Genomic DNA, 21,135 nt, shown 5'->3' on the forward strand with positions numbered 1-21,135 from the left:
CCCCCAAAAATAAACTCTTAGAAACTCCATAAATTATATTATTAAAAGAACAAGAAATATCCTATTATTCCAGTGCTTGATCAGCAGTTAGGCAGACCCTGTGGGGACTTCTTTCTATTTTCCAGATTTTCTTCTGGGGAAGACAAATGGAAAAGTGCTAACATTTAAGGTGGGTTCATTAGACAGCACTGTTCTAGACAGTGGACAGAAATATTTCCCATGCCAAGAACTGGTGGCTCACACCCACAATCCTAGCTACTCAGGAGTCTGTGATCTGAGAATCTTGGTTCAAAGTCAGACTGGGCAATCAAACTGAGACACTCATCTCCAATTAACCATCAAAAAACTGGAAGAAGAGGTATAGCTCTAGTGGTAGAGTGTCAGCCCTTAGCAAAAACGCCAAGTGAGAGTGAGAGGCTGAGTTCAAACTGCACCACTAGCACAAAAGAGAAAGGAAAAGGAAATTATTTTTCTTAATACTCTCATTCATCTGAGGCACACCATTCATCCTCTCCAAGCTGGGATTTGGGAAGTATACTCTTGAAGGCTGAAGAGCTGGCTCACACAGTGAGTCAGTGGGAGTTTGTCTGACTCAAAAGTCTCTGTGGTGGCTCACATCTGTAATCCTAACTACTCAGGAGGCTGAGATTGGAGGATCACAGTTCAAAGCCAGCCCAGACAGGAAAGTCCAGGAGACTCTTATCACCAATTAACCACCTGAAAACTGAAGTGGTGCTGTGGTTCAAGTGGTAAAACTCTCCTTAAGCTGAAGAGCTCAGGAACAGTGCCCAGGCCCAGAGTTCAAGCCCTACGACGGACAGAAGTGTCTGCTCTCCATGCAATGTTACCCCTTGTATAATGATTTCTTTCTTTCTTTCTTATGTGTATGATATGAGGCTTGAACTCAAGGGCCCCAACCTGCTAGGCAAGTGCTCTACCACCCACCACTCTCTCAGCCCTTTTTGCTGTATTTTTCAAATAAGGTATTGGGGGTTTTTTGCCTAGTTCAGTGGGAACCATGAACTATTTACACTTCCCTTGTAAGCTATACCACCATGCCCAGCTCTTTATTGGTTGGGGTAGGGTCCCACAAACTTTCTGCCTGGGTTGGCCTCACACCTGAACCTCCTGAACTCTGCCTCCTGAGTAGCTTGGATTACAGGCACAAGTCATACAACAGTTGTTGGCTTACTTGTTCTACATTCCAAAACATCTGACAAGACACCAGTTTTCTGCCTCCTTGTGACAAGAATGCTCAAGTGTAGGGCAGGGCTACTCTGGAATTGGGGGCCAGCTTTGTGGGACTCTGGATGGGCTACCTAGGGGGAAGTGGTATAACCTCTCTGTGAGATTCACTCTTCTGGCTTAATTGTAATGGAATCATACAATCGGATACATTTTAAATGTTTTTATTACTGACAAACATTGCCCTGATTTTAATGATGACTCATACTGGTTAGAAAAAATTCAGTAATAAAATCATCTTGTGCCACCAGAAGATAATTACTAGTAGTACTTTTGTATATTTTTTTGTATGAAAATATACGGCTTTTTAAAAACTAAAATGGGTTGGGCACCGGCAGCTCATGCTGTAATCCTAGCTACTGAGGAGGCTGAGATCTGAGAATCATGATTCAGAGCCAGCCCAGTCAGGAAAATGGGTGAGACTCTTTTTTTTTGGTTGGTACTAGGGCTTGAACTCTGGGCTTGGGCGCTGTCCTTGCGCTCTTCAGCTCAAGGAGAGCACTCTACCACTTGAGTCACAGCACCACTTCCAGTTTTCTAGTGGTTTATTGGAGATAAGAGTCTCACAGACTTTCCTGCCCAGGCTGGCTTTGAATTGTGATCCTCAGATCTCAGCCTCCTGAGTAGCTACTATTACAGGCGTAAACCACCGGTGCCCGGCTTCTGTGAGACTCTTATCTCCAATAAACCACTAAGAAAACTGGAAGTGGCAATGTGGCTCAAGAGTTAGAGTGCTTGCTTTGAGCTGAAGAGCTAAGGGACAGTGTCGAAGCCCAGAGTTCAAGCCCTACAACCGACAAAAAAAAAAAAAAACTAAAACGGATTGAAAGTAATTTCATACCTAGGGTTTTTTCCCTACATAATAATATAGATTTAGAGCATTCTGAATGTTATTAGAAATACTATTAAAGTGCTCCATATATCACCAGATGCTGATGGCTCACCCCTATAATTCTAGCTACTTAAGAGGCTAAGATTTGAGGACTGAGGTCTGAAGGAGGCATGACTCAAGTGGTAGAGTACCAGCCATGAATGATAAAACCAATTAAGAACAAGAGGTCTTGAGTTCAAACCTTGGTACCAGCGTGCGCATGCACTCGCGCGCGAGCACACACACACACACACACACACACACACACACATAACTCCCTCTTTTGTTGCAAGACTGGGGCTTAACCTTGGTACCTAACACTCTGCTCATTGGCTAGAGGTCTACCAACTGAGCCATGCTGCCAACTCTGTTGCAAAATTCTTTTTGTTGTTGTTGTTGTTGTTGGTCATGGGGCTTGAACTCTGGGCTTGGGTGCTGTCCCTGTGCTCTTCAGCTCAAGGCGAGCACTCTACCGCTTGAGTCACAGCACCACTTCCGGTTTTCTAGCGGGTTTATTGGAAATAAGAGTCTCACGAACTTTCCTGCCCAGGCTGGCTTTGAACCGTGATCCTCAGATCTCAGCCTCCTGAGTAGCTAGGATTACAGACGTGAGCCACTGGCAGCCGGCTTGTTGCAAAATTCTTAATTGTACTATTTTCTTTTCATTTCTCTCTCTCTCCTTCCTTCCTTCCTTCCTTCCTTTTTTCCTTCCTTCCCTCTTTCCTTTCTTTCAAAACCCTTCATTGTACTATTTTCTTTTCGCCTGCCTGCCTGTCTTCCTTCCTTCCTTCCCTCTTTCCCTTCCTTCCTTTCCTTCTCTCTCTCTCTCTCTCTCTCTCTCTCTCTCTTTTTGATACTAGAGTCTCTGTTGCCCAGGCTGTTCCTAAACTCCTTGGCTCAAATAATCATCCTGTGTATTTAGCTCCTGAATGCTAGGATTATACTATATTTTTACAAGTTTTCATTTAGTTTCTTCTAATCAAATTTCCAATAAAAACATGACAAATGATTATCTTCAATTTACTCCTAAGAAATTAAAAAATATTTTATCCAACCTGGCTACTCTTCAGCACCCTGTGGGAGATCTGGTGAACAAAGAAGGCTAAACTTAGAAGGCTAAACTTCTCTCAGAAACCCCTCCTTCACCCTTTACCAGAACCTGGTAAAAGAGACATCCAAGAATGTGCTTTAGGGCCCCATTCCAGTCTCCAGCAACCAGACACCCACACCTGCCACTTAACAGAAGTACCTCCACATTCTTCTTAGAGTGACAATAAACCACACATTCTTGATATGCAGACATCTTTTACACAACTTACTTACCCTCATTAATTGGCAATCTATGGGATAGGCTGTGACCAAGATTTAGCAATAGTTAAAAGAAATGGCAAGTTAGGATATTATTTTCTATTACTTTTTCATGAAGGTCTATGGGAATATAGGTTGGTAGATGAACTATATGTAAAGTGTAACTGGAGAAAGGAAAACAGAAACCATCCTGAGTCATACATACACTTTTAATGATAATCTAAGAAACCACACTACACACAATCAGAAACGTGAAGGCATACTTAGATAAGCTATATAACTGAATCTTTGAAATAACCAAAGTCTTGTGTTTCCTTCCACAATTTAAAAACCAATTAGATACACAATTGTTTCAGAAAAAGGTGAGAACAGGGTAGTTTCCTATGGAATTTTCCATCTAACACTTCTTTTTTTGTTTAGTTGTGTCAGGGTTCTTGACAAGGTGAGGTAAGTGAAACATTGACATGGACAGATTTGCTATCTTTCCTTATGTGAGTTGTTACCATGTATCTGTGTCTAGTAATTCCTAAAGTTCCCTTCTCGGAAAATGTTGAACTATAAAGGCTGCTTATGAAATCTCCAAAAAGACAATCACACAGTACATAATTTTTAAAGCTTTATTTAAAAATTAATATGTTCATTAGAAAAGTTCGGAAGGGGATGCAGCTTGACAGCAGGAATAACTTCTAATGTATGTTTTACAGCTCCAGCAGGATAGTAACAATTATTTGTATATTTCAATATAGAATTAAGAAAAAATTTTGAATGCTTCCAATACAAATAAATTATAAATATTTGAGGCAACAGAGATATCAATCACCCTGACCAGACCAAAATACATTGAATATATGAGCTGACACAATGCACCCCATAAATATGTACTACTACTGTGTGTCAGTTAAAATAAAAATGTGTGTGTGTGTGTGTGTGTGTGTTTGTGCGCGCGCGCTCTGATACTGGGACTTGAACTCAGGTCCTGGACCCTGTACCTTAGCTTTTTTGCTCAAGGCTGACTCATGACTACTTGAGCTATAGCTCCATTTCCAGCTCTTTAGTGGTTAACTGGAAATAAGTCTCACAGACTTTGTTGCCTGGCTGGCTTTGAACTTAGAACTATGATTTTCAGCCTCCTGAATAACTAGGATTACAGGTATGAGCTACCCGTGCCTAGCAAAAATGCATTTTAAAAAGCCAGACTAGGGGCTGGGGATATGGCGCAAGTGACAAAGTGTCTGAAAGCATGAGGCCCTGAGTTCAAACAAGGGCTGGGAAGGTAGTTCAATTAAAAACAAAACAAAACAAATAGAAAACAGGCAAAAAAAAAAAAGATATTTTGAATTCAAAAGAAGAAAAGTTTGAAAGGATGTATGTCACTATATTAATAATGACAGGCTACATATACAAGTTTTCGACTACATATTTCCACTAGGATGAATAAACATACGCAAATGTACTCATGTTTCCACCTTCCTCTGACTCTACCTCTCACTGAAACCTGCTTTTCCTCTTACTCTCAATAAATAGTGGGTAAAGATGTCAACAACACCTACCCCGTCTGCCAGGCTAGAAATCAAAGTTCAAAATCTCTAACTGGGCCTGTCAAGCCACACTACCATTTCCCCAGCAAAGCCTCTTTGGATTCCCCAGTCTGCTCTTACTGGGACCAGTTTACTTCCTTCCTGGCAACTCTGCTGTACCTCAGCTGAGTGTTCCTCATCTCTGTATACTTCATTATTCTCACTGCAAACAAGGGTGACAAGTGAGTAGAGAATTTATCACAGTTAAGTGCTTGGAATAATGACTGGTGCATAGTAAACATCCAAAATATGTTAACTGTTGTGATAGTTATATAGTAAAGGAACAAGAATTTACCCATTATCCATAAATGGTATAATTGTTATGCTAGACTGCAAGCTCTGTCTTGTTTGCTCCTTTATCCCAGAATTTTTTTCCCTTATTTCCCCCCCCCCCCCCAACTGCCCCTCCATTCTCTCTTTTCTGCAAGGGACTGAATTTAGGGCTTCCAGAATGCTAAGTGGGTACTCTACCACTGACAGCATCCCTAGCCCCACTGAATTTCTTACAGAGGTAGACAGAGTAGATCTCTCTCTCTTTTTTTTTAATTGAGTAAGTAAATGAAATTTAGATTCTAGATGAACCTTTATCTTCCTCCTACAGTACCAAATTGGATAAGTTTTGTCTCCTAAGAAGTTCTCAGACTGTAGTGACCTATTGCATTAACCTCCTAACTGGGCTTCCTGCCTCCTCTGATCACAATGATCCTCTTCCTTCAAATACCTGGAAGATGTACCTAACTGATGTTCCACCTAGAATAATAGTCCACCAGACTGCCACAAGCCTGGCTCCTCCTTCATATCTATCAGGTCTCAGCTTAACCAGAACAGTGGCAGAGAAACCCTCGCTTTAGGATCTTTTATTTTTGTTTTTCTTAATTGAAAGGATTCTCTTACCCAGGTCACTGTACTCTAAGACTACATGTACTTTCCAGCAAATCATTTCCTGACTTCTGTCTATTCATTTTTCTTTCTCCCTTGCCCCATTCTAGGCTTAGCTTTCTTGCTCATGGCTGGTACTTTACCAATTGAGTCACACCTTTACCCCAGCTTTTCCTGATTGATTGGAGATGGGGGAGATGGGGCTTGAACTCAGGTCCTGGACACTGTACCTTAGCTTTTTTGCTCAAGGATGATTCATGTCTACTTGAGCTACAGCTCCACTTCCAGCTCTTCAGTGGTTAACTGGAAATAAGTCTCACAGACTTTGTTGCCCAGCTGGTTTCAAACTTATAACTACGATCCTCAGATTTCAGCCTCCTGAATAGCTAGGATTACAGGCGTGAGCCACCAGCACCTAGCCCAGGCTGGCTTCAAACCACAATCCTCCAGACCCCAGCCTCCTGAGTAACTAGGATTACAGATATGAGCCATGAATATTCAGTAATTTATTTCTTGTCTTCCTCTCCACACGAGACCCCCTAACACTAAGAACTACCCTATTATGGATACCATTTTCATTTCTTGCCCACTTCTAAAACAACGCCTGGTATTTAGTGGACATGTCATAAATAATTGCTAAGTTTGACTGACTGACTAAATAAGTAAATCTTTCAAGATCTGCCACAAGATTACCTGAGGTTTAGATTTTCATAGGCAGAATTATTCTTTTGTCCCTTATTGTATTGTTCCATACCTCTCCTATAGCATGGGAGACCATGTACCTCTAGAGCAAGAATGGGGTTTCATTAATCTTTGTAACCTCAGAGCCCAGGGCAGAGACTGACATGATAGGTGTCCACTGCATATTTGCTAAATGAACAAATGAAAAACTGAAAACTTTAGCTGCCCTTCTCCCAACTCAGCTGCTACTAATTCTAGTCTACTGTGAAAAAAAGAAAAAAATCTGCCTAGACAAAGGACCAAACAAAACAATACAAGACAAAAAAGATAAAAATTTAGTTTTTGAAATAGGAATGAAAGTTGGTTCATGACTCAGTGCTTAACCAGCCTGCCCCATAAACTTTGGTGGGAGGGGATCCTTACCACCTGATTTTTAATAATATGCTTACTAACCAAAGAGTTCTACTTTACCACAGTTAGCTTGACTTGATTTGAACTCACATTTACATGTTCATCAATGGCCTTTAGATTTTGTAGTAGAACACAACAACTATACTCCCAGAATGAGCCAGAAGCCACTGAAATGAAAGAAACCTACAACTCAATACTTACTTGCTCTGTTGGGAACAGGGTATTGATGTACTCAACAGCATTGAAGTCTGCTCGATCTAGAGGATCCTGGCTTGGAAATACCTACATAAAAACATGGCAAAACATCATGTTAAACATCATAAATAGCAATTATTTTTGTGATTAAAAGAGAATTTTTTTGCTGGGCACTGGTGGCTCATGTCTGTAATCCTAGCTACTCAGGTGGGTGAGATCTGAAGATTGCAGTTTGAAGCCAGCCCAGGTAGGAAAGGCTGTGACACTCTTCTCTCCAACAAACTATTCAGAAAAAGCTGGAAGTGGCACTGTAGCTCAAGTGGTAGTTTCTTGGAGATAAGAATACTAGCCTTAAACAAAAATGTTCGGGGACAGCGCCTAGGCCCTATATTCAAGCCCCAGGACCAGCACAAAAACAAAACAAACCAGCAACAATTTTTTTTAAATAGGAGATTAAAAATAACTGTGATTTTCTACCTTATTTTATATATTTTTTCTTTCTCCTGTTAGATAGTAAATGACCTGAAGACATTTTTTTTTCACTTTATAATGCTTCACACATAATAAATACTCCACAAAATATCTACTGAGGCAAATCTTTAATTTTTAACATTTGTAGTGTTCACATTTTAGTAATGTGAACAGAATGCAAATGTAAAAAGTTCCACAGATACCAATAAAATTTCAGAGATAAGGATATGTCAGCAGGTATGTCTACTAGTAGACTAAGCCAAATGATAATATCTTGTATTAAGAAAGTCCTGATAATAGACTTATACAATGACTCGGTGATGTGTCAGAGTAAAATTCATTATGCATTTAGGTAGGTGAATTTTTTTTTTTTTTTTTTTTTTTTGCCAGTCATGGTGCCTGAACTCTGGGGCCTGGGCACTGTCCCTCAGCTCTTTAGCTCAAGGCTAGTGCTCTACCACTTGAGCCACAGCACCACTTCCAGCTTTTTCTGCTTATGTGGTGCTGAGGAATCGAACCCAGGGCCTCATGCCCGCAAGGCAAGCACTCTACCACTGAGCCACCTTCCCAACCCCAGTAGATGAATTTTTTGTTGTGATTTTTTGTTTTTGCAATACTGGAGTTTGAACTCAGAGCTTTGAAATTACAGGCACTTTGACATTTGATCCAAGTCCCTAACCTTTCTTGCCTTACGTATGTTTCAAACAGGGTCTCTCATTTATATCCAAACCTGCCTAGACTGCATTCCTCTTAGTTATGCTTCCTGAATAGCTGGGATGATAGGCTCAGTCCACCATACCTAGCTTTATTGGTTGATATGGGATTGGAGGTTCTTCAGGGAATTTTTTTTTTTTTTAATTGTAAAGCTACTATACAGAGGGTTACAGTTACATGAGTGAGGTTATGAGTACACTTCCTCTTGAACATTGTTACCCCCTCCATTGTTTTCCCCCTACCATCCCCTCCCTCAGGGAATTTTTTGCCAGGACTGGACTTAAACCATCCACCTTCAGAGTAGAATTAAAGGCATGAGCCACCTGTTTGTTTTTTTTAATGGTGCTAGTCCAATATATGTTTTTGCTCATATGTGGTAACTAGAACAAGAAGACACTCATGGAGAGGAGAAAGAAAAGAGTAGAAGGAAAAAAGAAAGATGGAGGATGAACAACTTGAAAATACATGATCTTCCTCAAAAGACTCCACATAGAGCTCCCCTATGACCCAGCAATCCCACTTGTGGGCATTTACCCAAATGATCACATACTAAAGCTACCAGCACAACTGTTTATTGCAGCATTATTTACCATAGCTAAGATATGGAACCAACTCAGATGCCCCTCAGTAGATGAATGGATCAAGAAAATGTGGTATATATACACAATGGAATTCTATGCCTCTATCAGAAAGAATGACATTGCCCCATTTGTTAGGAAATGGAAAGACTTGGAAAAAATTATATTAAGTGAAGTAAGCCAGGCCCAAAGAAACATAGGTCCCATGCTTTCCCTTATTTGCAACAACTAGTATATGTCTGAAACAAGCAGAAAAGGTCAGATAAGTTGAAGTTAGGTGAAATGAACCCCAAGGTAAGTATTCAAATGGTTTTTCTTCCTTGCAATTGTTTCTAACATATTTATAAGATGATTTCTTGGGCTGGGAAGGTGGCTCAGTGGTACAGTGCTTGCCTTGCATGCATGAGGCCCTGGGTTCGCTTCCTCAGCACCACATAACAGAAAAAACCGGAAGTGGCGTTGAGGCTGAAGTGGTAGAGTGCTAGCCTTGAGCTGAAGAGCCAAAGGATAGCACCCAGGCCCAGAGTTCAGGCCATGACTGACCAAAAAAAAAAAAAAAAAGATGATTTCTTTGTTGTCTGTATGTCCCTCCCCCATGGTATAACCCCTGCTTTCATTGTATTTGATGTTGGTATAATTTGTAGAGGGGAAGGGCAAAAACAAATCGTTTAAATAGGGATACAGGTGGACCAATTGCAACAATGAGATGTTCTAGTCCTTATGTCGAAAAACAAACTTTACAACTTTGGTGGGGAGGGAGGGAGGGGGGAGATGGGAAGGGAAGGGGAAACAAAGGAGGAGGCAACAATGCTTGATAAGAAATGTACTCATTACCTTGCCCATGTAATTGTAACCTCTGTACCATATTTTCACAATTAAAAAAAAAAAGAAAATACATGATCTATGTATGGGGGGAAAATGGTGGTAGTCTTGTGCATGCCACACAAGTGTTCTACCACTGAGCTACATATCCAGCCTGCATTAAAGCAAATTTTATGCTTCAGACAATGTTAAAAAAGGACATCAAGGAGCCAGGCGCTGGTGGCTCACACCTATAATCCTAGCTACTCAGGAGGCTAAGATCTGAGGATCATGGTACAAAGCCAGCCCAGGCAGGAAAGTCCGTGAGACTCTTATCTCCAATAAACAAACCACAAGAAACCTGAAAGTGTCACTGTGGCTCAAGTGGTAGAGGGCTTGCTTTGAGCTGAAGAGCACAGGGACAGTGCCCAAGCCCAGAGTTCAAGCTCCACAACCGACAAAAAAAAAAAAAAGGACATTGAGGGCCAGATGTGGTAACTCATGTCTGTAATCCCAGCTACTCTGGAAACAAGAGGTTGGTTGGACTAAGATTCAAGACCAGCCCAGGCAAGAGTTCTTGCAACCTGCCCCTCCTCACTATCTCAATCAATAAGCTGGGAATGGTGCCACACAGAGGCTATAAGTGGAAGGATATCTATGTGCGGTGGGTTCTGGGCAAAATCACCAGATCCAACTTGGAAATTGAGTAAAACAAAAAAAGGATGAAGGTGGCAAGCATGAGGACCTAAATTCAAACCCCAATATGGAAAGGAAAAAAAAAAATAAGAAATGGATTGCTAGCATTCAGATTAACAGAAGAAAGCAAGTTACCTTCTAAGAAATACAGCTAACCAGCTAACTACCTTCAAAAGCCACAACCTAAATGAACTTGTAACAAGATGGATTATAAAAGCCGTTATCCTCTCGATCCTGAGTTTTTACCAGTCTAAGATAATTCAAATTCTAGGAAGCAACCTCTTCAGAGAAGATGCCTTCCCTATTTCATAATATGAAATACAATGCCGAACAATCAAAAATGACTCTTAAGAGAGGTAAAAGACAATTGTTAGAAATGTTTAGGGCTTCCCTGATGTCAAGGAGAAGTGAAGGAAGAAGAGGAAGGTAAGAAGAAAATAAACATTAACTCTTTTAAACACCTAGCATTTCAGTTTCAATAACAGAAACATATGGCAGAGATATATCCCAGGTAAATATAATTTACACATTCTCAACTATATGCTCTCAGCAGAGGGAGTGATGGGAATCAGGCCTGCCATGAATCTATGCCTCAGTGTGAACATAATATAAAATAAGTTTTAAGCCGGGCGCCGGTGGCTCACGCCTATAATCCTAGCTCCTCAGGAGGCTGAGATCTGAGGATCTCGGTTCAAAGCCAGCCCTGGCAGGAAAGTCCCTGAGACTCTTATCTCTAATAAACCCCTAGAAAACCAGAAGTGGCGCTGTGGCTCAAGTGGTAGAGTGCTTGCCTTGAGCTGAAGAGCACAGGGACAGTGCCCAAGCTCAGAGTTCAAGCCCCACTACCAACCTAAATAAATAAAAATAAAACGTATGTTTTGCCCAATACTTCATTTCCTTCAGCTGGTTTTCATTCATATGTGGAAACTAGACCTAAAAGACATTCATATTCATGGGAAGAGAAGAAGGAAAAAAGAAAGATGGAAGATAAATAAGTTTAAAATACACTGCAACTATATATGAAAAAAATGGTGCTAGGGCATCTTCTTATACATCTTCTTACTGTCCCTAAGTGTTAATCCTAGGTTTTAATGTTTTCGTATAAAAAGCCCTTTACTGAAGCCAACTACTTTATCCACTGGTAACTATAAAAAGAGTGATTGGGGGCTGGGAAGGTGGCTCAGTGGTAGAGTGCTTGTCTTGCATGCATGAGGCCCTGGGTTTGATTCCTCAGCACCACATAAGCAGAAAAAGCTGGAAGTGGTGCTGTGGCTCAAGTGGTAGAGCACTAGCCTTGAGCTGAAGAGCTCAGAGACAGTGCTCAGGCCCAAAGTTCAGGCATCATAAGTGACCAAAAAAAAAAAAAAGAGTGATTGGCCTTAATGCTAGACTTATCAAAGAGATGTTTATGGGACTGGAGATGTAGCTCAGAAGGAGAGGCCTAGATTATCATGTGCAATGCCCTGGATTTAACCTCTATCACTTGAAGAGGAAAAAAGTCACTTGAAGAGGAAAAAAGTCTTTTTAAAGGAGAGGAAAAAAATAAGAGATAGTAATACACTGTACTTTATAAGCAACTTAAGGAATTTTAAGATTAACATGTTTGTAGGGCTTTTCACTTTATGCAATGGCTTTGAAGCTTGTCTCTGGGTAAAATGTGATCCCATTATATGAACCCTCTTAACTCCTTACACATCATTAATCTTTATAAGTTTGCTATTGTATACTTGTTCACAGAACTTTATTCAATCAGACCACTAAAGTACAAAAAAGTTCTACATTCATCATGATGTGGGCTGGGAATGTAGCTTACTGGTAGGTAGAGTGCTTACCTCCATGCATGAAGCCCTGGATTTGATTCCTCAGTACCACATAAACAGAAAAAGCTGCAAGTGGCACTGTGGCTCAAGTGATAGAGCACTAGCCTTGAGCAAAAGAAGCTAAAAGACAGTGCACAAGCCCTGAGTTCAAGCCCCAGGACTGGCCAAAAAAAAAAAAAGTAAAGATGTCTACTTACCAGGTAAATCTCTAGATTTAAAAAACAGCAAAAATTCTTTAAAACAGAAAAAAAATTAACTTTTCTGAATTTTTCTGAATTGTTTCTTCCATTAGAGCCCACTTAGGTCCAAAGCATAACTGAAATGTATGTCTTTTTTGCTGCAAAAGGAAGTGGGTGGTGAAACTGTGTGGACTAAGTTTTGCCCATCAGTCTAGTATGTAGTTCATATAATAGAGTCAAACTCTGCTGCAAACTCATATCCAAAAGTAAATAAATTGGACAATATAAATACATTACTAAATAAAGTAGTAGAATACACTACTTAGTACAGTGGAAGAGTACATGGTATTAATGGTCAATATATGCTAAATATTAATAGAGGTAATATTTACTTCGGAAAAGTTCCCAGTGGTCATTAGTTATAACCGTCCCCCCACCCCACCCCACCCCCGAAATCACAACCCAGGGCAATTCCTTTGAGAAAGAGTTTTTCTCTTTTTTTTCAGGAGCAAAATCCTGTACAAAGAGGTTAAATCATTACTTCTAATTACCCTTAAATGTTCTTAATAAACTTACAGAGAGAATTTAGTAAACTAAAGAGTTCCTGCAGAGAAGAGAGCACTCTTGGAAATACTCTCCAAGATAACTCAAACTGCAGGAAATTTTCAACTGTTAAGTATGACAAAGGGATGATTTTCCTGTGTCCCTCGGCCTACCATTCGCTCGCTTCAGCAATGGCTAATTCCGAGCGACTCACAAGAGGAATGGGAGCAATAAGTTTCACCTGGTAAATGCATGAAACCCTACTATCCCCTAGACTCTGAGTTTGCATTCTCGGGGGTCCCTTCTTCCAGGGTCACCCTCACGGAACACACAGCTGCTCTGCCCAAGCCCGCCACGACGCACCAGCTTCCAAAGACAATCGAGGTAGCCTAGAAAGGATGCTTCCCCTGGCGTGGCTAAGAACCTCTTCCCACCCCCACCTCCCTTCTGCGCCTGGGCCCCCGCTTTCTCCTCAAAGATACCCGCCTCCCCCAACACACATACCCGGCAGACAGCAAGTCCCAAGGCCCGGAGCGGCCTCCTCAGTCCCCGTAACTTGCTCAGGCCCTCCGCGGGGGTGGGATGCTCACCTGCTCGATGGCCAGCTGCACCTCAGGCGTGAGCTGCAGCACGGCTTCTAGCTCCTCCACGAACTCCAGTTCCTCCTCCTCCATCATCCTGCCACTGGATCCCCAGAGGGCCTCGTCCCAACCAGCCTTGAGCCTCCAAATGTCACTCTGGACCCCGAATCGCGACCCTCCAGCTGCAGCGCTACCTCCAGCCCTTGCTCTGTCAGCCAGCCCGGCACTTCCGGGGGGGGCGGCACTTCCTGGAAACGGGGCATTCTGGGATGACGGAGGACTTGCCTCCGGAGAGACGCTCCGTCACGCCCCTGGAGTCTCCCGGGACGCCCTTTGGAGCGCGCGGGCCTTCCTTGTCCTCAGTCCGTCCTTGAAATGTTGGGGATCCTCTTCACGTCGTGCCCCACTGACGGACGGGCCCGGACGTGGGAGAGAGCGTGGCCGCCGGGGACGCCCCAGTCAATGGCAGCCCCACCGGGGTGACGACCCAAGGACTCCTCACCCCCGTGGGCCTTGAAGCTGTCGCTCTCCGCAACTCGGGGCGCACCGCGGGCCCCCGATGGTCAGTGGCAGTAGTGTCCCTTGGCATCGAGGGTGAAATGACCCCAGCTGGTAAGTGGCAGTATCGTCAAGGACACTTAGTAGAGATAAATGTGTTCCCTGTGTGCCAAGTCACTAGAATGAGGACTTTTCTTTTTACTTTTGTGTGTGTGTGTGTGTGTGTGTGTGTGTGTGTGTGTGTGTGTGTGTGTGTGTGTGTGTGTGTGTGTGTGTGTGTGTGTGTGTGTGTGTGTGTGTGTGTGTAGGAACCGAAGCTCCCTGTTGAAGAGGATAAAACAAAACACACAAAAAAAGAGTATACACAGTATTTGCTTTCCGAAACTGAATCACATCAGGGTCTAAATCCCTGTCTACATTCCGCTAAGCCCTGTGTGATGTTGAAAAAATTACTCGTCTGTCTTGCTTACTCTGCCCTGAATACAGAAATTTGAAGCTCGTAATACAGGAAATATTAGGGTGTCTAATATACACCACACAGAGAGAAAGATCTAGAGAGAAAGAAGCCAGATCACCCTGTGGAACCACTTTGACTCTAGACACTTAGACAATAAGGGAGTTGAAACCAATGGAAGGCTTGCTTTTCCAGTTCAACATTGGGAAACCCCAGAACGGAAGAGTCCCTGGACTAGGAGGTTGTTTTTTGTTTTGTTTTGTTTTGTTTTTTTTAAATAATTTTGTCAAAATTGTGAAGGGATGACATTGTCCAAAAAAAGAAAAGAAATGTACTCATTACCTGGCTTATGAAATAGTAACCCCTATCTACAACACCTTAATGACAATAAAATTGTATTTTTTAATTCAAGCAATTATTTATAATAAGGATTGAAGCAATATAATTTGCCTTTTTGAAACTTATATTGTGTGGTGATGGAGATTGGACTTCCCTGTTGTTTTTAATTTGACAAACTAATTGTGTAAACAATGTAATTACTAACAAAGGAGTACTTAAATATTAGGTCAGGGGACTGGTGGTATAGCCCACTGTTAGAGCACTTGCCTAGCATGCCTGATATCCTGGGTTCAGTTCCCAGAACAGGAAAAAAATACATAGATATCAAAAATGTAATGACATGGTAAAACATCACAGGGTAACTCAAAAAGCAAAAAATGTACAGCTGCACCCAAGTTTGATAATGAGTGTGTGTTTTGAGACTATTAAAATTATAGTAAGAAATTTTTTTTCTGTATGTTCCCAAATGTCTACAATGAACATGTAGGACTTTTATAATCAGAATATATAAATGCTATTTTTTAAAGAAAAAGCAATTTTATGTACCTGTCTAGGATACTTTTTCTTTTTTCTTTTTTGTTAGTTGTGGGGCTTGAACTCTGGGCCTGGGTGCTGTCCCTCAGCTCTTCAGCTCAAGGCTAGTACTCTACCACTTTGAGCCATAGCACCACTTCTGGTTTTCTGGTGGTTAATTGGAGATAAGAGTCTCACAAATTTTCCTGCCTGGGGTTGTCTTTAAACTGTGATCCTAAGATCTCAGCCTCCTGAATAGCTAGGATTACAAGTGTGAGCCACTGGCGCCTGGCTACTTTTTAATTTTTTTAATTAAGGGATACTTCATATAAAGTGAAATTCACCCTTTTAAGTTTACAGTGCCATGAGTTTTAATAAATACACATAGTCGTGTAACAAGCCATTACGTAGGACATTTCTATCACATCATCCTATGCCTCCACCCTTCATACCTGTTACCTCTATCCCCACCCAATGCTTCCATGCCCTATTATACCTCTGGCAACCACTAACCTAATTTTTTTTTTTTTTGGTCAGTCATGGGGCTTGAATTCTGGGCCTGGGTGCTGTCCCTCAGCTCTTCAGCTCAAGGCCAGTGCTCTACCACTTGAGCCACAGTGCCACTTCCAGTTTTCTGGTGGTTTATTGGAGATAAGAATCTCATGGACTTTTCCTGCCAAGGCTGGCTTTGAACCTCAATCCTCAGATCTCTGCCTTCTGAGTTAGCTGGGATTACAGGCGTGAACCATCAGTGCCCGACACTAATCTAATTTTTGTCTTCAGTTTTGACTTTTCTAGAACGCTATACAAATTCTACTTACATGAGCCATACAATATGTCACTTTTCAAATCTCTTCTCTCATTTAGCATAATTCAGTTTGTATTTCATCCACAAATTATCTGTATCAGTAGTTTGTTTCTTCTTGCTGAGCAATATTCTACTGATCCCACAGTTTGTTTGATCCATTACCTGGTTTTAAAATGTCTGGCCCCTTGTTTCCACTTGTTAATTTGAATAAAGCTGCTATAAACATTCATGAGTAGATTTTTTTGTGTGTGAATGTAAATTTTCATTTCACTTGGTATATACTCAAAAGTGGCACTACTAAGTACGTGTACATCTTACTTTTTACTTTATTAAAAATGGCAACCTGTTTTCCAAATGGATTGCTTGTAGAGTTGTTTATTTTACCAGTACTGCAGGGGTTTGAATTCAGTGTCTCACACTTGCTTGGCTTGCTTGCTTGGCTGGAGCTCTACCAGTTGAGCCACATCCCTGGCACTGCTTTTTTTTTTAATGTCAATACTGTAGGGACTTGTGCTCTACAACTTGAGCCATGCCCCCAGTTTGGGCTGTTTATTGGTTAATTGAACATAAATGTCTGTTGGAGTTGTTCAGACTGGCTCAGAATAGCAATCCTCAGATCTTAACCTCCAGGATAGTTAGGATTACAGGTATGAGCCACTGGTGCGCAGCTGACTCTACTTTTTACTGGTTATTTTGGAGATGGATCTATTGAACTTTTCTGCCCAACTTGCCATTAATTCTGATCATCTGAATCTTAGCCTTCTAGATTGCAGGCATGAGCCACTGGGGTCCAGGTTTTTTTTCTAAGTTCTTTTAGAGTGTGTTTTTTTGTTTTTGTTTTTTTGAGATGGGGTCTTGCTGTGTATCTCAGGCTAATCTGGAACTCACTGTGTAGTTCACACTAGTCTCAAAGATTCTTCTGCCTTTGTCTCCCTAGTGCTGGGATTACAGATATATGCCATCATACACACTTTCATGATTTATTTTTAATTATGATAATAATATTTCCTAACTCTTATATGCCAAGCGCTGTGCTAAGCATATTCCATACATTGTCCATACAGTGACTGAGATTGGTAGTTATCATTATCCCAATTTAACAAATGAAGAAATCTCTATTGATAGATACTTGCCCAAGGTCCTATAGCTTTCTGTCATTCATTCACTCATTTAAAACCTGTTTTTATTTGTGACAGGCTCTAGGCTGGTTGCTAGGAATTTAGGGATGGACAAAATAGACCAAGTCCTGCCTCTACAAAGTCATTTCCTATCTATTCATACAAATAAACATGTAATTGTGGTAGGTCCCATGAAAGACAAAAAAAGCTTATATTGAGAGATTGTTGGGCTTGGGAACCAGATAAGGCTTCCCTAAGGAAGTGGTCTTTAAGCTGAAGCAATGGATGAGGATAGGAGATAAAGAATGACAAAGCAATGAAACTATGTATGCAAAATCCTCAAGGATGTAAAAGGTTGGCCAGAATGATAGGGCCTTGAAAACCAAGGAGAGAATGATACAGGAGGAGGCTGAAAAATTAGAACAGATGGTATAGTCTTGTAGAGATTGTGTTAATAAATGAAAAGCCTTGCTGGGCACTGGTGGCTCACCTGTAATCCTAGCTACACAGGAGGCTAGGATCTTGGTTTGAAGATAATCCAGGAAGAAAAGAGACTCTACATCCAATTAACCACCAAAAAGCCAGAAGTGGAGCTGTGGCCCAAGTGGTTGAACACAAGCCTTGAGTATAAAAGCTAAGGGTCAGTGCCCAGACCCTGTGTTCCAGGCCTAGGACTGGCATGCACGCATGCGCACGCACACACGCGCGCGCGCGCACACACACACACACACACACACACACACACACAAGCCTAGGGAGATAATAGACCACTTGATGGCTCTGGTAGCAGCACTTGTCTAACGTGTAAAACTGTAGCACTGCAAAGTGGGAAGGAAAGCCTTTGAAGGATTGTAAGCAGAAAAGTGATGACCAGGTTCACCAGGCATGTCACCAGATCACTTCCTCCTTTTTTCTTTCTCTGCTTCTTATGTAGTTGTATATTATAGAGATCATGTAAGCAGACTGACCGTGTCCCGTACAAATTTGTGCTGTGTGATTATCAATGATTGTCTTCAAATGCGTCCATTATCTAGGGACAATTGCATTTCCCCTAACCCCAAAACCTTGCTTTCTTTGAAGCAAGCTCCTAATGCCATTATATCCTTCTCTCTCTTTTCAGATAATATTAATGAGTTTAAGAGTGTTAAGCAGTATAAAAAGTATAGGGAGTTAAAAGAGGAGAGATATAGCTGCACTGTATGTTTTTTTTTGTTTTTTGTTTTTTTTTGGTTCCGGTCCTGGGGCCTGAACTCTGGGCCTGGACGCTATCCCTCAGCTCTTCAGCTCAAGGCTAACGCTCTACCACTTGAGCCACAGCGCCACTTCCGGCTTTTTTCTTTTTGCTTATGTGGTGCTGAAGAATCGAACCCAGGGCCTCATGCATGCAAGGCAAGCACTCTACCACTGAGCCACCTTCCCAGCCCTGCACTGTATGTTTTTTAAAGTACATTAGGATAAGCTATAACAAATTAGATTGATTGCAATAAACAAAGGGAATACCTTTGGGAAAACGTTATACTATTTATTTATTTTACAAATTTCTTACTAAAATGTTACAAGAAGCTTGGGAATGTAGTTCAGCAATAGATCATGAGGTCCTGGGCTAAATACCCAGCACTGAAAAACAAAACAAAAAAAACCAGGATTGCCTTGTGTATTCTCAGTAATTATTTATATAGCCAAAAACAACCCTACAGATTTTCTAAGCACTCCCTAAAACTTCTCCAGTGCAATAATATGTAGCTCTTGTTGTCACTCTATGGCAAAACTCCCAGAGCATCTTATAGTAGAATATACTAGATCTTCATTTCTGCATGAACTCTTGCCTCCAGACTTCTCTAGGTGCTACTTTATGGACTGTTCTTACTTCGTGGTTTTTCAGGATGACTGCTACTTTAGACACTGGTATTTGCTTTGACTGACATTCGGATGGCTCTGAATGTATGTGTATCCTAGGCATCACTTTTGTTTTGATTGGTCCTCTCTCTGTGCATGCTCATTCTTGCAAAGCAGATCATAATCTCTAAGTAGCTTCAACAGCTCCCCTGTTCCCACGGTCACTGCTGAGGCACTCTGTCAAGTATAGGTGCGGACTCCCAGGTTAAAACCCTTCCTGTTTGCAACACTGGTTCATCATATTCCCTCATCCTTTCATTTACTCAGCCAAGTGATAATTATACAGGCCAAAATGGCAAGCCCTTTTGTGCAGTTCTTATATGTGACAACAACTATAAAAAGACTTTATAAAATTGGTATTAGTTTTAGCATAACCATTACAGTATAGTTATCTAAAAGCCTTAAGTCTCTTAAGACTCAGATGGTCACTTCAGCCCTCTTCTGGTTCTTTGGCTTTATTTCTGCCTGCTGAGTTCTGATACATTCCCTGAAGTGGGTCTTTAGCTGCCACACTTCTGGTCTAGCCCAGTAGTTCTTACTTTTTTTTTTTTTTTAATTCATTTTGAGCCTGAACTTCTGGAGGAACTGAACAACCCTGTATACATTCTTTCCCTCCCAGAAAAGAATAGTTGCATACCGTTTGCATTAAATTTTAATAAAGGAGGTTTGTTTTTGTTTTGTTGTTTTTTTTTGTCCATTGGGGGTTTGAACTCTGAGCCTGGGCACTGTCCTTGTGCTCTTCAGCTCAAGGTGAGCGCTCTACCACTTGAGCCACAGCACTACTTCTGGTTTTCTAGTGATTCATTGGAGATAAGAATCTCACAGATTGTCCTGTCTAGGCTGGCTTTGAACAGTGATCCTCAGATCTCAGCCTCCTGTGTAGCTAGGATTATAGGCCTGAACCATTCGCACCCAGCTTAGAGGAGGTTATTTTATTGAATGTTTCTGAACCTTTTTTAAGGCCACACCTTGTGCTAAATATAGAAGTCTTCTCACACCCAGTATTCTGAATAGAAGTATGATCCTCATCCTCTAATTTTATAATCCCTGATAAACCTCTCTTTCCTTCCCCCATCTCTCCTTTTCTTTCTCTCTCCATCTCCATCTCTGTCTCTGTCTCTCTGCCAGCCAAAAGTATTTTTTGCCTACGTAATTTTTTTCTTTAGCTTAAGCAAACCAGAAAACAAGTAAAATGTGTTTATTTCATAAATGTAGAATTGCTTATAATTGTGATAGCTTCCCCTGGTCTAGTACATACCTTCCTGAGATTCATTGCTGAAAGAGACCATTTTCCCAGCCATCATTAGTTTCTAGACCTTCTGTATCCCAAAGCTTAGACTTCTCTCCTTAGGGACAGTTACACATTCTCCACTCCTCTTCACTTTGCTTATTCAGTTCCTCTTTCTGTCTGCTGTTGCTTGAACACACTGGCATGTTCTTGTTATAGTTCAGCATTTAAGGAGCAGATGCAGTAACCCACTGTACCACATGATAATGAATGATTTGAGGGACAAACACTCTATAATGTTTGTTCATAGCTAAATATTTCCATAGATATTATTTTCCAGTCTTCTCTAAAGGTGAAGGACAATGTCTTGGCTCTCTCAGCTGTAACATCTTGTTACAGTATTTCTTGGAGAAAACAAAGCAATTATTTGCCAAGTGATTCCTTGAACATTATTATTTATTTATTTTGTTGGTCATGGGGCGTGTACTCTGGGCCTGGGTGCTGTCCCTCAACTCTTCAGCTCAAGGCTAGCGCTCTACCTCTTGAGCCACAGTGCCACTTCTGGCTTTTTCTGCTTATGTGGTGCTGACAAATTGAACCCAGGGCCTCATGCATGCAAGGCAAGCACTCTACCACTAAGCCACCTTCCCAGCCCTATTTTTTTTTTTTTTTTTTTTTGTCATGGGGCCTGGACTCTGGGCCTGGGCATTTCCCTCAGCTCTTCAGCTCAA

At 41.4% G+C, this 21,135-nt stretch overlaps 2 protein-coding genes across 2 annotated transcripts in view; one reads left to right on the plus strand and one right to left on the minus strand.

The window, feature by feature from the left end:
* Vps53 (VPS53 subunit of GARP complex) overlaps positions 1 to 13,769 on the minus strand; it is a 132,124-nt gene extending 118,355 nt beyond the window's left edge. Inside the window, exons 1-2 of the mRNA XM_042692935.1 lie at positions 13,560 to 13,769; positions 7,174 to 7,254 (exon numbers count right to left, since the gene is read on the minus strand). Of these exons, the coding sequence (XP_042548869.1) occupies positions 7,174 to 7,254; positions 13,560 to 13,646 (168 nt within the window). The 5' untranslated portion in view covers positions 13,647 to 13,769. The remainder of the gene's footprint in view (positions 1 to 7,173; positions 7,255 to 13,559) is intronic.
* A 255-nt stretch (positions 13,770 to 14,024) lies between these two features.
* The window catches only part of Tlcd3a (TLC domain containing 3A), a 30,270-nt gene continuing 23,159 nt past the window's right edge, over positions 14,025 to 21,135 (plus strand). The window contains exon 1 of the mRNA XM_042692354.1: positions 14,025 to 14,162. The gene's annotated coding sequence lies outside the window, so the exon portion shown is untranslated. The remainder of the gene's footprint in view (positions 14,163 to 21,135) is intronic.

The sequence above is a fragment of the Dipodomys spectabilis genome, unplaced genomic scaffold (assembly GCF_019054845.1).
Source record: "Dipodomys spectabilis isolate Male_0828 unplaced genomic scaffold, ASM1905484v1 ptg000004l, whole genome shotgun sequence".
Classification (NCBI taxonomy): Eukaryota; Metazoa; Chordata; class Mammalia; order Rodentia; family Heteromyidae; genus Dipodomys; species Dipodomys spectabilis.